Raw genomic sequence first — 16,059 nt, forward strand, 5'->3', positions numbered from 1 at the left:
AAATAAATATATATACTAAAGCTATAAATGAACTCCGCGTAGCATGTGGGGATCTTCTGATATCCAGGCATTCTTTCTTTCTTTCTTTTTTCTTCTCTCTTTTTTTCTCTTTCTACAGGGATATGTTTGGGGGAGGGGTTAAAGGGAGGGGGGGAAGGGTTGATAATTTTTTTTCTTTCTGTAACCTATTTGAAAATTCAATTAAAAAAATTATTAAAAAAAAAGCCAAGGAAAGGGCATACAAGGTAGCAAAAGTGAGTGGAAAGTTGGATGATTGGGAAACTTCTAAAATCCAAAAGACAACCGAAAAAGTTAAAATGGAAAAGATGAAATGAGGGCAAATTAACCAATAATATAAAGCAGGGTATTGAAAGAATTTTCAGTTACATAAAAAATAAAAGGGAGGTGAGAGTTGATATTGGACCACTGGAAAATGTTGCTAGTGAGTCAGTAATGGAGGACAAAGAAATGGCAGATGAACTTTGTATTTTGCTTCAGTCTTTACCGGAGAAGATACTAGCTATATGCCACAGGTCTGTCAGTGTCAGGGAGTAGGAGTGAGTGCCATTGCTATTACAAAGGAAAAAGAGCTCGGCAAACTGAAAGATCTTAAGGTAGACAAGTAACTACATCCCAGAGTCCTGAAAAAGGATGCTGAAGAGATTACATGAAGAGGATGCATTGGTCATCATCTTTCAAGAATCACTTGATTCTGACAAGATCCTGTAGGTCTGGAAAATTGCAAGTGTCAGTCCACTCTTCAAGAATGGAAAAAGACAAAAGAGAGGAAACTATAGGCCAGTTAGCCTAACCTCAGTGGCTGGAAAAGTACTGGGAGTCCATTATTAAGGACGAGGTTTCAGGGTACTTGGAGACTAATGATAGAATAAGTCAATGTCAGCATGGTTTCTGTGAAGGGAAATCTTTCCTAACAAATCTGTTAGAATTCTTTAAGGAAGTAACACGCAGGGTGGACTGTTACGTACCCCGTAACTGAGTGTCTTACCAGCAAAGATAGAAGTGTCCTTTGGAGTCTGGTGATACTATTTTCAACAATACTTATTAGCTAAAATATACAAAATAATATCAATGCGAATATACAGAAAATATATGTTAGCAATACTAAACCTAAAAGTGCGGGTATAGGAATAATCATTTATGAAAAGCTCTATCGTTGTCTAGGGGATAATGAATTGTCAGCTGGAAATATAAAGTTCAGTTCATGCAGGCTGCTGTAGTTGTTTGTCGATGTGTTGCAATTGTTGGGGGGAGGGAGGGGGAGAGAGAGAGGGAGAGAGGGAGAGAGGGAGAGAGGGAGAGAGGGAGAGAGGGAGAGAGGGAGAGAGGGAGGGAGAGGGAGAGGGAGAGGGAGAGGGAGGGGGAGAGAGAGGGAGGGAGAGGGAGAGGGAGAGGGAGAGGGAGAGGGAGAGGGAGAGGGAGAGGGAGAGGGAGAGGGAGAGGGAGAGGGAGAGGGAGAGGGAGAGGGAGAGGGAGAGGGAGAGGGAGAGGGAGAGGGAGAGGGAGAGGGAGAGGGAGAGGGAGAGGGAGAGGGAGAGGGAGAGGGAGAGAGAGAGAGAGAGAGAGAGAGAGAGAGAACGTGTGAACAGTAACAGCTATTATCTTGCCAACCTTCCTTTATGATTTTGATCCGTCGATGCATTGTTGTTGTGGCCATACACATATGACCCTGCCGTCCTTTAGCTAGACCGTTCTTCCGTGGTGGACTCGTCACCCAGGTAAGGGTGGACACACACACAAGCCCCCACTGGTCTCTCTACTAAATACCGTGAGTTAATATTTACCCACCCTTCGTTCGGTCTCCGATCTCCCACGCTGTCTCGTGGGGGTTCTGATGCTCACTAGCGTTTCTCCTGGTGTGTCTGAGCGGTGTTACCCCAGACCTCACTTTTATCCCCACTCATGGGGTCTCAGGTGTCAATCAGGTTGGGATGATGTAACCCATCAAACCAGCCCACTCTGGTTGCCCCCTGAGGGGTTTCAATGAATAGAACAGTACCAAGTACACAATCCTTCTCCGAAAGACAATAGCAGTAATCAATGGTTCCGCTCTCCTTTTGTTAGCTGTGTCTCTCTCATTAACTTTCCTGAGCTGCTAACAATAACAACTGCCCTGGCAGATTTCCTTTTGTCTCTCTTACTTCCTCGTTAGCATCATCGAAATAGTAGTGATTTGCGATTTTCCAAAAGGGGAGGGGGCATGGGCGACTCTGCACCCTTCTGCCCATCAGCGTTGTTCATCCTTCGTAACAGGACAAAGGAGAGGTAGTGGATGTCATTAACTAGGATACTCAAAAGGCATTTGATAAAGTGCCTCACGTGAGACTGCTTAACAAGATAAAATCGTATAGTGTTACAGGGAATGGATAGAAGAATGGCTGACAGGCAGGAGGCAGCAGTGGGAATAATGGGGGCCTTTTCTGGTTGGCTGCCAGTGACTAGTGGTGTTCTTCAGGGATCAGTATTGGGACCACTAATTTTCACAGTTTGTCAATGATTTGGATAGTGGAATTGATGGCTTTGTGTCAAACTTTGCAGATGATACGAAGATAGGTGGAGGAGTAGGGAGTGTGAGGAAGTAATGCACTGGCAGAAGCACTTAGAGAAACTGGAAGAATGGGCAAAAAAGTAGCAGATGGAATACAGTGTTAGAAAATGTATGATAATGCATTTTGGTAATAGGAACAATAGTGCAGACTATTATCTAAATGGGGAGAAAATTCAAACATCAGAGATACAAAGGGACTTGGGAGTCCTCTTGCACGACTCCTAGAAGGTTAATTCACAGGTTGAGTTTGTGGTAAAGAAGGCAAATGCAATGTTGCCATTTATTTCAAGGGGAATAGAATATAAAAACAAGAAAGTAATGCTGAAGCTTTATAAAACACTGGTCAGATAACACTTAGGTATTGTCAACAGTTTTTAACCCCTTATCTCAGAAAGGATGTATTGTCATTGGACAGAGTCCAGTGGTGGTTCACGAGGATGATTCTGGGAATGAAGGGATTAACATATGAGGGGCATTTCACAGCTTTGGGCCTGTACTGACTGGAATTTAGAAGAATTTGGTGGTGGTGGTGGGGGGGGGGGGATCTTATTGAAACCTACTGAACACTGAAAGGACTAGAAAAGGTGGATGTTGAGAGGATGTTCCCTCTGGTGGGAGTATCCAGAACTAGAGCCTCAAAACTGAGGGGTTACCTTTTAGAACAGAAGGAGGAATTATTTTAGCCAAAAAGTGGTGAATCTGTGGAATGCTCTGTCACAGACTGCAGTCGATGCCAAGTCAGTGGGTATATTTAAAGCAGAAATTGACAAATTCCTGACTGGTCAGGGCATCAAAGGATATGGTGAAAAAACAGGTATATGGAGCCTGGGATCAGCCATGATGAAATGGCAGTGGACTCAATGGGGTGAATGGTCTAATTCTGCTCCTATGTCCTATGGTCCAAATACTTTAGCATTAAAAAGTGTATCTAATTCCTCTAACAAATCAACTTCCTCTGCAGTCTATGGTAGAGAATTCCACAAGTTCACTGCCCAATTATGCATGGTTCCGGATCACCTTAAAATTGCTACAATTGTTCCAGTTCATAAGACAGAAACGATTACTGGACTTGATGATTATAGGCCATTGGCTCTAACTTCAGTAGTTACAATAACCTTTGAATGTCTGATATTGGCCTACCTTAAGACCTTTATTGATCATCTTCTTGAGCAACAGTTTGCTTACAGAGCAAACTGCTCCATTGAGGATGCAGTTAACTTATGCCTTCATAACATTCTTCAACATTTAGATTCCCCTGACACCTGCGAGGTTCTTGTTTGTGGATTTTAGTTCTGCCTTCACTTTTATTGTTCTGGACTTGCTTTACAGCAATCTAACCCAGCTAGCTGTAGCCTACACTATATGTCAGTGGATTGTGAACTTCCAGACAGAAACGAAGCAGTTTCCAAGGCTGGGCTCCTACTTGTTTAAATTCCTGAATGATAATGAGGGAGGAGGTGTAGGAGCAAGTGTGGTACTTGTTTTGCTTGCAAAGTTAAATGCCTGGAGGGAGATCAGTGGGGAGGGATGAATGGACAAGGGAGTCATGTAGGGTGTGACACCTGCCCCACACCTCCTCCCTCACTATCACTCAGGGCTCTAAACTGTCCTTCCAGGTGAAATGACACTTCACCTGTGAGTTGCGGTGCTCCTGGTCTGGCCTTCTATATATTATTGAGACCTAATGTAAACTGGGAGACCGCTTTGCTGAGCACCTACACTCGGTCCGCCAGAAAAAGCGAGATTTCCCAGCGGCCACCCATTTTAATTCCATTTCCTATTCTTATTCTGGTATGTCTATCCATGGCCTCCTCCACTGTCATGATGAGGTCACACTTTGTTGTAGGAACAACACCTTATATATTCTGTTTGGGTGTCCTCCAACCTGATAGCATGAACATCAATTTCTTGAACTTCTGGTATCCTCCCCCCCACCCTTCACCAGTTCCTATCCCTTTTTCGCTCTCTCACCTATCTCTGAACCTGACCATCACCTCCCTCTGATGCTCCTCCCTCTTTTCTTTCTTCTATGGCCTTCTGTCTCTTCCACTCCTTCAGGTTTCACCTATCACCTTGTGTTTCTTTTCCCCTTTTAAATCTACTCCTCAACTTTTTATCACCAGTCCTGCCAAGAATTTTGGCCTGAAACATCAATTGTACTCTTTTCCCAGATGCTGCCTGGTCTGCTCGGTTCCTCCAGCATTTTGTGTGTTGCTCGGATTTCCACCATCTGTATACTTTCTCGTTTATGCTCATCAAAAGGAAAGCCAGAGATTGCTCTACCCGCACCAACTTAAGAAATCAGCGAGTATCCTGTTTTTACTCAGCCATCATTTGACAGTGTTGTGACAATATCTACCACCATTTGGTTTCACACTGGCTCCTCCCTCTCCAAGTCCAGATTCCAGTTTGCAGCAAGAGGTCCACTCAGTGAGAAGATCACTGGCTGTCAGCTACCAACATCAAAAGACATGGTCATCGCCAGAGCAAAGGAAAGAGCTGAAAAAAATTACTGCCAACTCCAGCCAATCTAGCAATCACCTATTCACCAAAATGCCATCAGGGAGATACTACAAATCCATCACTACAAGGACCACCGGTCACCTCCAAAGCTTCTTTCCTGTAGCCATCCAGTTTCTTAACAAAATTTGCTCAGGCGCAATACCTTAACTGTCCCTGCAAACATTTGTTAAAATAGTCATTCCTGCTTGTTCTGTTGATAATTGTTGAGTCTGTACATCTGTTCACATTTTTTTAAATTTGATTATTGATGTTTGTGCATGTGGCAGTTCTGCTAATTGTTGATTGCTCATGGCTGTTTGCACTTTTGCCTTGCAAATATTGGTTGCTATTGTGTTGTTAAGGCACCGGTGACCCCTGCTTCCATCCAAAGGGTCAGTGTGGACATGATGGAGGATTACAAATACCTGGGGATACAAATAGACAATAAACTGGACTGGTCAAAGAACACTGAGGCTGTCTACAAGAAGGGTCAGAGCCGTCTCTATTTCCTGAGGAGACTGAGGTATTTTAACATCTGCTGGACGATGCTGAGGATGTTCTACGAGTCTGTGGTGGCCAGTGCTATCATGTTTGCTTTTGTGTGCTGGGGTAGCAGGCTGAGGATAGCAGACACCAACAGAATCAACAAACTCATTCGCAAGGCCAGTGATGTTGTGGGGGTGGAACTGGACTCTCTGACGGTGGTGTCTGAAAAGAGGATGCTGTCCAAGTTGCATGCCATCTTGGACAATGCCTGCCATCCACTCCATAATGTACTGGTTAGGCACAGGAGTACATTCAGCCAGAGACTCATTCCACTGAGATGCAACACTGAGCGTCTGTGGCCATCCAACTTTACAACTGTTCCCTCAGAGTGTCAGACACCCTGAGCCAATAGGCTGGTCCTGGACTTACTTCCACTTGGAATAATTTACTCATTGTTATTTAATTATTTATGGTTTTATAATTGCTATATTTCTACACTATTTTTGGTTGGTGCGACTGTAACGAAACCCAATTTCCCTCGGGGTCAATAAAGTATGCCTGTCTGTCTGTCTATTGCCTGTCCTGTATTGTATGCTTGACACCGAATCACAATCAATTTTGGTATGTTTCACTTAATGGCAATTAAGTGATTCACATTCAGATTCCCTGGGTGAAGAAATCCCACTGTATTCTAATTCTAGTTGGCACAATTCCATACTTTTAATCCATGACACCTAGTTCTGGCCTCTTTGGTCATTCAGATGTATTTTCTGTATCTGCTCTGTCTGGTCCTGTTAGAATTTCATTTCAAGAGATACTCTCTCATTATTGTAAACTCCAATGAATACTTTATTAACTTTAAACATCCTTGCTACCCAAGAAATTGGCTTATTAGATCTTCACAACACTCCCTACATGACAAGAACATCTTTCTTCAGAGACCAAAATTATATACAAAATGTCAGATGGGTTCACACCAAGGCCATGCAGTTGTAGCAAGACTTCATTGTAAGAGAGTTTGAGCATACGTGCAATGAAGGCTAACATAAAATTTGCCATCCTAATTGCATGTTTCCAGTGACTCGTATACAAGGACATCCAGGTCATGTACCTTTTCTCTCCTGCCTGTTTTTAGAAAGAAAGTAGATCACCTCACATGTATCCACATTAGCTGTATCTGCAATATATTTGCCCAAATCACATTGGAGCTTCTTTGCATCCTCCTCAAAACTCACATTCTAGCACACCTCAAACATCTTCTGTTCCACAGTTTTGTCATATGTAAATTTATATGACATTTTATTCTCATCCAAATTGACTACTGAGTATTTGCAAACAGGATCCCATGACTTTCATAATAAAATAGTATTATAAAAGTATTTTTTCCTCTGTTGTAAAAGGATAAAGCATTATATAAATTTAAGCTCTTTCAGTCAATAGGGCAAGTGTGGGTTATCTACAGCCTGCAATGATCTAAAGAACCAGAATAAAGAATGAAAGAGCTAATCAATTTTGTAAGGGAGTATTATGCAATGTTGGGACTGAGACACTTGCAGGCTGCCCCAAGCGCATCCTCGGACTACGTTGGTCGTTGACACAAATGACAAATTTCACTGTACGTTTCAATGTACACGTAAAATAAATTACGTATGGTGAAATAAGTTATACATCAAGTGGAATCTGCAAGCTAGTAGCATATCTAAGTAACCAGTAAAAATTATAAGGTGGAGAAACAAAAATTGTTGAACCACTTCCAATATGTGACTTGTGTGCAAAACAAATGGGAACACAAATCATTCAAGCATCATCACAAGTAATCTGTTGCAGTTTGAACAACCTAATAAATACCACTTAAATGCAGGTGAATGGACAATTCTTACTCAGTATACTTCAACTGGCTGCCAGAGGTAGTTCTGAAAACATAACTCTTGTATTCCTCACCAACTCTGGAATGACATTTTTATGCTCCTGTAACAATGAGTGGGTTAAGCAATATTTCATGTTACTAAACAACATTTGTTTTTTCCCCTTTTTATTACAGGTTTTGCATGAAAATACAAAGCTTAAAAAAAACACATGCTTACCTGGTAAGACCTTCGCCCATTTAACAACACGTACAAGTTGTCTTTCCCCAAGTTCATTGAGGCTTGTCAACAAACTGGTTGATGTATCAGGCTGCGTATTGTCATAACCTGCATATACCATATCAGGCTCAATGGACTGCAGTACAGCTAGGAAAATGGGTTGACACTGAAAATTCTGCATTCTTGGTACACTGATCCTTGGTACGATCATGAGATTGGTGTCCTGTTGCTTTTGTGTAACTGGAGAATCCATTTCCTCTGCAGTTTGGAATGGTCTTGTATTCTTTAATTTTCGACCTTGAGTTCAATGGAGAGAAAAAGTGTCACTAAATAAAAATGAAATTTCAAATGGTATCAAAAGTGATAAAACTTGCATTAGTTATGTCACATTTTCAATATTCCTTTCAGCATAAAATAATGTTTTATAACACTATTATTATGGTAATCATTACTTGATATTGCACTATTGCAATAAACAATTGCCAAAGAACAGAAGGCATTAATTTGCTCCAAGTGCAGACTGAAATAGAAGTGAAATTGACAGTTTGGTGCCCCAATTTCAAACTTAATTCATTTCTGTCTCCTGGCTACATTAGTGAATTTTGTTGGCATAAAAAAAGTCAGTTTATATCAGCACAATTGTCTCATTTTGGAAGTTGTTCTGCTTAGATGACTATTGTTACAATTAATGCATTAATGGAATTCTGTTGCTGCAAAAAATGTTCAGTCTTGGAACTTATCTGCAAGCTAGCTTCAAATCAGTAGAGTTCGTAAATATGCACTGAAAAGATAACCTTTAAAGTGACATTATGGTTAAATAGTTCCTGGTTCTCTGTTTTCACCCCATCAACTTTCATATTCATGGGAATTTCTGCCAGCTTCAACAAGATTCCACCACCGATGGACACACTCTCCCCTCTTCCCCCAGAGTAACATACACAAAATGTGAGAGTCAGCAGGTCAGGCAGCATCTATAGCAGGGGCTCACAACCTTTTTTTATGCTGTTACAAAATCCCGTAACTGGATCACTTACCAGCAAAGTTAGAGAGGTCATTTGAAGTCTGATGGTACTACTTTTAAAAGTATTTATTGATAAAGGGCACAAAAATAAGATTAATGCAAACATACAGATAATATACGTTGTCAATACTAAATCTAAAGTGCAGGTATAATAATAACTCTACAATAATAGCTCTATCATTGTCTAGGGGATAATGTATTGTCAGATGGAAAGACAACAGTCACTTTCAGTTCATTCGAGCCGCACCGTTGTTGGGTTTAAAAACGATGCGGTTTAAACTTGCCCAGGTCTTTTAGGATGCCAATCCGTTGAGTCAGGGGAGCGGATTCCCCCGTTGTTAGCTGAAAGCTGTTTTCCGTGGTTCCAGCCACGGAATTGAACGCACGTGGCCTCCTTTAGATGACTTCCTGCTGTTACGTGGTCGCTTAACATTTCTTCTGGTGCATCTGAGGGACTGTTCCTACAGACCCTCTTTTATCCTGACTCGCAGGGTCGTAGATGTCAATCAGGTTGGGGGTGTGCACTCTCTCCCTCAACCAGCCCACTTTGCCTGAGGGCGTTCACGTAGTATAGTAGCTCAATCCACAAATTGGTCTCCAAGAGATAATGGCCATGTCCCGTAGCTTTACATCGCCGGGGTAGCGAGGCATTTTGCACGTCTCTCTCTCATTTCCTGGGCCCCTTGACCCAACCCAACAGTGATCTTGCGATTCTCACAAAGGAGGGGGCTACGGACGTAACAATGCCATGGACTAATATTAAGCAGGGGTTCATTGGGAATCCCTGATCTATAGAGGGAAATAAAGAGCAACGCTTTGGAGATCATTCATCAGGATATTTTTCTGACCTGACAGCATGAAAATATCAAACACGAGGAAATCAGCAGATGCTGGAAATTCAAGCAACACACACAAAGTACTGGTGGAACGCAGCAGGCCAGGCAGCATCTATAAGAAGTACAGTCAATGTTTCGGATCGAGACCCTTCATCAGGACTAATGGAAAAAAAAGAGATAGTAAGAGATTTGAAAGGGGGAGGAGGAGAGGGAGACCCAAAATGATAGGAGAAGACAGGAGGGGGATTGGTGAAGCTAAGAGCTAGGAAGTTGATTGGCAAAAGGGATACACAGCTAGAGAACGGGGAGTATCATAGGACAGAAGGTCTTAGGAGAATGAAAAGGGGAGGGGAGCACCAGAGGAAGATGGAGAACAGGTAAGGAGTTATTGTGAGAGGGAAAGAGAAAGGGAAAAAATATATATAGGGATGGGTAAGAAGGGGAGGAGGGGCATTAATGGAAGTTAGAGAAATCAATGTTCATGTCATCAGGTTGGATGCTACCCAGATGGAATATAAGGTGCTGTTCCTCCAACCGGAGTGTGGCTTCATCTCGACGGTAGAGGAGGCCATGGATTGACATATCGGAATGGAAATGGGACGTGGAATTAAAATGTGTGGCCACTGGGAAATCCTGCTTCATCTGGCGGACAGAGCGTAGGTGTTTGGCAAAACAGTCTTCAAGTCTGCGTCAGGTCTCACCAATATAGAAGGCCACACCGGGAGCACCAGACCCAGTATACCACACCAGAAGACTCACAGGTGGAGTGTCGTCTCACCTGGAAGGACTGTCTAGGGTCCTGAATGGTGGTGAGGGAGGAAATGTAAGGGCAGGTGTATCACTTGTTCCGCTGACAAGGATAAGTGCCAGGAGGGAGATGGGTGGGAAGGGATGGGGGGTATGAATGGACAAGGGAGTCATGTAGGGAGCGATCCCTGTGGAAAGTGGAAAGTGGGGGGAGGGAAAGATGTGCTTGGTGGTGGTATCTCGTTGGAGATTGTGGAAGTTATGGAGAATTGTATGTTGGACACGGAGGCTGGTGGAGTGGTAGTTGAGGACAAGGGGAACCCTATCCCTAGTGGGGTGGCGGGAGGATGGGGTGAGAACAGATGTATGTGAAATGGGAGAGATGCGTTTGAAGACAGAGTTGATGGTGGAGGAAGGGAAACCACTTTCTTTAAAAAAGGAAGACATCTCGTTCATCCTGGAATGAAAAGCCTCATTCCGAAAGCAGATACGGCAGAGACAGAGGAATGAGAGAAGGGGATGGTATTTTTACAAGTAACAGGGTGGGAAGAGGAAGTCCATGAAGCTGTGAGAGTCTGTGGGCTTATATTAGACATCCATTAGATAAGCTGTCTCCAGAGATAGAGACAGAGAGATCAAGGAAGGTGTGGGAGGTGTCAGAAATGGACCAAATAAATGAGGGCAGGGTGAAAGTTGGAGGCAAAGTTAATGAAGTCAATGAGCTCAGCATATGGGCAGGAAGTAGCGCCAATGCAATAATTGATGTAGTGAAGGAAAAGTGGGGGACGTATACCAGTATAGGCTTGGAACATGACTGTTCCACATAGCCAACAAAAAAGTAGGCATAGCTGGGACCCATACGGGTGCCCATGGCTACACCTTTAGTTTGGAGGAAGTGGGAGGAGCCAAAGGAGAAATTATTAAGAGTAAGGACCAATTCCACTGGATAGGAGGAGAGTGGTGGTAGAGGGGAACTGGTTGCGTCTGGAATCCAAGAAACGGAGAGCTTTGAGATCTTCCTGGTGGGGGGTGGAGGTCTATAGGGACTGGACATCCATGGTGAAAATAAGACAATGAGGGCCAGGGAACTTGAAATCATTGAAAAAATCCAGAGCATGAGAAGTGTCACAAACATAGGTGGGAAGGGATTGAACAAGGCGGGGGGGGGGGGTGGGGGGATAAAACAGTGTCGAGGTATGCAGAAATGGGTTTGGTGTGGCAGGAGCAAGCTGAGACAATGGGTCTACCTGGACAGGCAGTTCTGTGGATCTTGGGTAGGAGGTAGAAACAGGAAGTGTGGGGTATGGGAACTATGAGGTTGGTGGCAGTGGATGGGAGATCCCCGGAGCTGATAAGGTTGGTGATGGTGTGAGAGACAATGGCCTGTTGCTCTTTAGTGGGGTCATGTTCAAGGGGTAAATAAGAGGAGGTGTATCAGTGAGTTGTCGCTATGCCTCGGCAAGGTAGAGGTCTGTATGCCAGATTACTACAGCGTCCCCCTTATCAATAGGTTTTATGGTAGGGTTAGGATTGGTGCAGAGGGAGTAAAGAGCAGTTTGTTCAGAAGGAGTGAGGTTGGAATTGGAACAAGGTGTGGAGAAGTCAAGATGGTTGATGTCCCGTCGGCAGTTAGCAATAAAAATATCCAGAGCAGGGTGTCCATGAAGAAGAGTGGGGTTGAAGACAGGAGAAGGGGTCATCAGTGGGGGTAGGAAAGTAAGCTCGGAGACGGAGCCAGCGGAAGAAGAGTTCTGCGTTATGGCACACACAGAACTCGCTGAGGTGTGAGGCAGGGGATAAAGATGAGGCCCGTACTGAGGACAGAACGCTCTGCCTCAGAGAGTGGAAGGTCAGAGGGTGATGGCACAGATGAGAGCTGGGATCAGAAGGGGAGGGAGGTTGGTAGTGTCAGTGGAGAAGGGAGGGTTGGGGTAGGAGGAAGATGGAGCCTCGGAGGGCCCAGGAGCTGATGATTGGATCTGAGGGACGGGACTGCAGAGTAGTGGTGGGGGAAGGGGAGAGTAGATACTTGTTAAGATACAAATGGCAGGTGTATCCATAGGGTTGTTTATTCACATTCAAGAAAAAGATAAAGTAATGGAATTGGTTTATCATTGTCCCATGTACCAAGGCCTTTTTTTGCAGACTGTTCATACAGATCAATTTATTACACAGTTCATTAAGTACATGGTAAATCAGTAAGCATAGAATATAGTTACAGAGAAAGTGTGTGCAGGAAGACAGTAAGATGCAAAATCATAATGAGGTAGATTGTGAGGTAAAGGATACATCTTACTCTATTTGGAAACCATTCAAATCTTATAAGAACGGGGAAGAAACTGTTCTTGAACCTGGAAAAACAATGCTTTCAGGCTTTTTTTTAATCTTCTGTCCAATGGGGAAAGGGGAGAAGAGAGAACTCACAGTGTGGGTGGGGCTTTGATAATGCTGGCAGCTTTACTGAGGCAGCAAGTAGTACAGACAGTGTCCACTGAGGGGAGGCTGTAGCTAGTAGCAAGACATCTTAAATGGAACAATAAATTCCAAAGGTGGATTATCCTTCCAGTTTGTTAATTCTTGCAAATTCTGCACAAAACAGTACAAAGGCTTTAACATGAAAACAGAGATCTCTTCTAGACTTGTGAGCCTTATTTCTACTGAAACCTACTGCTATACTCATGATTAGGAATCCTGTAACATTTCATAAAGAAGGGTAGATTGGAGCAATAGCGAAACGGTGTATTTCAGCAGCTATATTTCACTAGGAGTTTGAGGAGACTTGGTATGTCGCCAAAGACACTCACAAATTTCAACAGATGCATTATGGAGAGCATTCTAACTGGTTAGTATAGAGGGGCCCATTGCACAGAATCAGAAAAAGCTGCAGAAAGTTGTAGTTAGCCAGCTGCATCATGGGCACTAGTCTCCCCAGCATCAAAGATACCTTCAAAAAGCAATGTGTCAAAAAGGCGGCATCCATCATTAAGGACTCCCATCACCCAAGACATGCCCTCTTCTCATCGCTACTAATGAGGAGGTGGTAAAGAAGCCCGAAGATGTACACTCAATGTTTCAGGAACAGCTTCTTATCTCCAGCATCAAATTTCTGAATGGACAATGAATCCATGAACACTACTTCACCATTTTTCCCTCTTATTTTGCACTAATTTAATGTTTTTATATGTACTTAGTGGAATTCTGATTCTGAAATACAGTCATATAGATTTTTCTCCTGTTTATGTTGACTACTATTTTATAGAGGCAATTCCACCAGTACTTTTTGCCCAACTGTGGCTGCCCCATTTTTGCACTCCTTACTGATCAGTAAATCTATGTTGCATTTAGAAGACAACCACAATTTTAAAGACTCAGAGTACATTTGCGTTGTTGAAATGCCATGCTTTCAGATTGGACAGATCCTGCCTGATCAACAATCTCTTGTTAGAGGAATTGACAATGAAAGCATTTAATGAGGACCCATAAAAAGTAAGTCAAGATTAAGTCCATACAAAAAGCTCCTATATAAAACCAAAGCTTGGAGATTTAGTGCAAAGCTCTGGAAATGGATGAGAAATTGGCTAAAGGGCAAGGAATACAGATTTTTTGATTTGTCTAAAAGCTGACAAGTATCACAAATATACTCAATTCCAGAAGCATTTCAACAGAAGATGACTTTAATGAATGAATTATTTCTCTTTTCATAAATGCTTCTTGACTTGCTGAATGTACTTAGCATTTATTGCCTGGAACATCTATCATTTGCAGCTCTTTGCTCCAAATACCTGAAATATATTCCTAGGTCATGATGCAAATCATACATTCATGCTGATCCCCTATTATGCTATCTGAATCCTGGACAGTGCTCTCACTCTGTCCCAGTGTTCTTCAAACAGGCCGTGCACCAAAATCTATTTATTGACGACAAGGCCCTCTTTTCAGTACAGTTAGACGTTGTATGTGTGTTCCTAATGCTGGTTATTTCTGCCTCTGATCAAACAACTAAAACATATCACAATGGTTAACAAACTTCAATTAAGCAATGTTACACTAAAAGTGCATTTGCCATAATGATCACATTTGTTTTCTGTTTAACCATGTTATTCCTAAAATCCTGACATAAAATTGTTTTCTCTGACTCACTATGATATGTTAATTCCAAATTTCCAATCATTTATATATTCTTGTAATTTCATATCAGTGATAAAGAATAAACAATGAAATACTGAAAGATTGAAAGGTGTTTGAATTCAGAATGAAATGGACATCCTTGTAGATGAATCACCCAAGGGTTAACATGCAGATACAGCAAACAATTACAAAGTATGTTGGCCTTACTGCAAGAAAATTTGAATGCAAAAATAAAGATATCTCACTGACAAAACAGCCCTAGGGAAATTAGGCAAGAATCTGGTCCTCTGATACAAGAAGGTCACACATGTAAATAGAGTGTACTGAAGGGTGCTCACATTGATTAATGGAGTTGGAAGGAATGGAATGGAGTAGCAGGTGGTATTGAAATTGTCTCATTAAATAAAGGTGTTATATCTAAGGCAGTACAGATTTTTAGTTTTTTTTATATACACTCACACACACAGTCAGCTCCAATGCAAAACAATTTTATTAACATAAAACTTACCATTAGTGACAGATAACCAGGACTTTAGAAGGGTTTACACAATCCACTAAGATTTGTGCACCAAAGGATGACTGAAAAACCTTCACTTTTCAAACAAATACAACCTAACTATAACTAACAAGTATAGACTGAAGTACAAGAAAGGAAGCTTCGAAGTTGTAGTACTTAACTGAGATCACATTAACCCCTTAGATCTCACTTAATGATGCAATGCTCACTCAATTTCAGAGTATCCTAGAAACGCTTTCAGTATGGTTGCTAATAATGCACAATTATGATCCAAAAGACTACCATGAACTATCAACCAGCCACCTGTTGGGGTGGGAGACAACACTGATTGCTGTACAAACTGCTTGGGTTAAATCTCAAAGTTTGTGGGCTTGAGTTGTATTTTCAATTCACAATCTGTTTTTGCAAACTTAACCCCTTAACCTCAACTGCAACATGCTTGCTGGGAGTTTGAAATCATTGCACTGCCTTTTTGCTTTCAGTTTCATATCCTACATTCTCAACTCTATTCAGGTTCTCTCATGATTAACTGTGTTCATCACACCTCCACTTTCCTTTGTTACTTGAAAAACTCTGATAGGCAGAAGGGTGCAGAGTGGCCCCTGCCCCCCCTTTTGGAGAATCACAAATCGTTACTATTTTGATGCTGCTACCAAGGAAGTAAGAGAGACAAAGGAAAGCTGCCAGGGCAGTTGGTATTGATAACAGCTCATGAAAGTTAATGAGAGAGACACACAGCTCAGGGATACACAAGGTGGAACGTCTTCTACTGACAAAAGAGGAGCAGAACCATTGATTACTGCTATTGTCTTTTGGAGAAGGATTATTTACTTGGTACTGTTCTATTCATTGAAACCCCTCAGGGGGCAACCAGAGTGGGCTGGTTTGATGGGTTATATCATCCCAACCTGATTGACACCTGAGACCCCGTGAGTGGGGATAAAAGTGAGGTCTGGAGTAACACCCCTCAGACGCACCAGGAGAAACGCTAGTGAGCATCAGAACCCCTACGAGACAGTGTGGGAGATCGGAGACCGAACGAAGGGTCGGTAAATTTTAACTCACAGTGTTTTATAGCGAGGCCGGTGAGGGCTTGTGTGTGTGTCCACCCTTGCCTGGGTGACGAGTCCACCACGGAAGAATGGTCTAGCTAAAGGACCGTGGGGTCATAC

The 16,059-nt window shown here is 42.6% G+C and overlaps 1 protein-coding gene across 4 annotated transcripts in view; it reads right to left on the reverse strand.

Moving 5' to 3' along the window:
• The window catches only part of ar (androgen receptor), a 190,067-nt gene that overhangs the window by 86,812 nt on the left and 87,196 nt on the right, over nt 1–16,059 (reverse strand). For all 4 annotated transcript variants that reach the window (XM_059976808.1, XM_059976807.1, XM_059976810.1 and 1 more), the window contains one exon: nt 7,639–7,935. In XM_059976808.1, coding sequence (XP_059832791.1) covers nt 7,639–7,935 — 297 coding nt within the window. The remainder of the gene's footprint in view (nt 1–7,638; nt 7,936–16,059) is intronic.

Source organism: Hypanus sabinus, chromosome 8 (genome assembly GCF_030144855.1).
Source record: "Hypanus sabinus isolate sHypSab1 chromosome 8, sHypSab1.hap1, whole genome shotgun sequence".
Taxonomy (NCBI): Eukaryota; Metazoa; Chordata; class Chondrichthyes; order Myliobatiformes; family Dasyatidae; genus Hypanus; species Hypanus sabinus.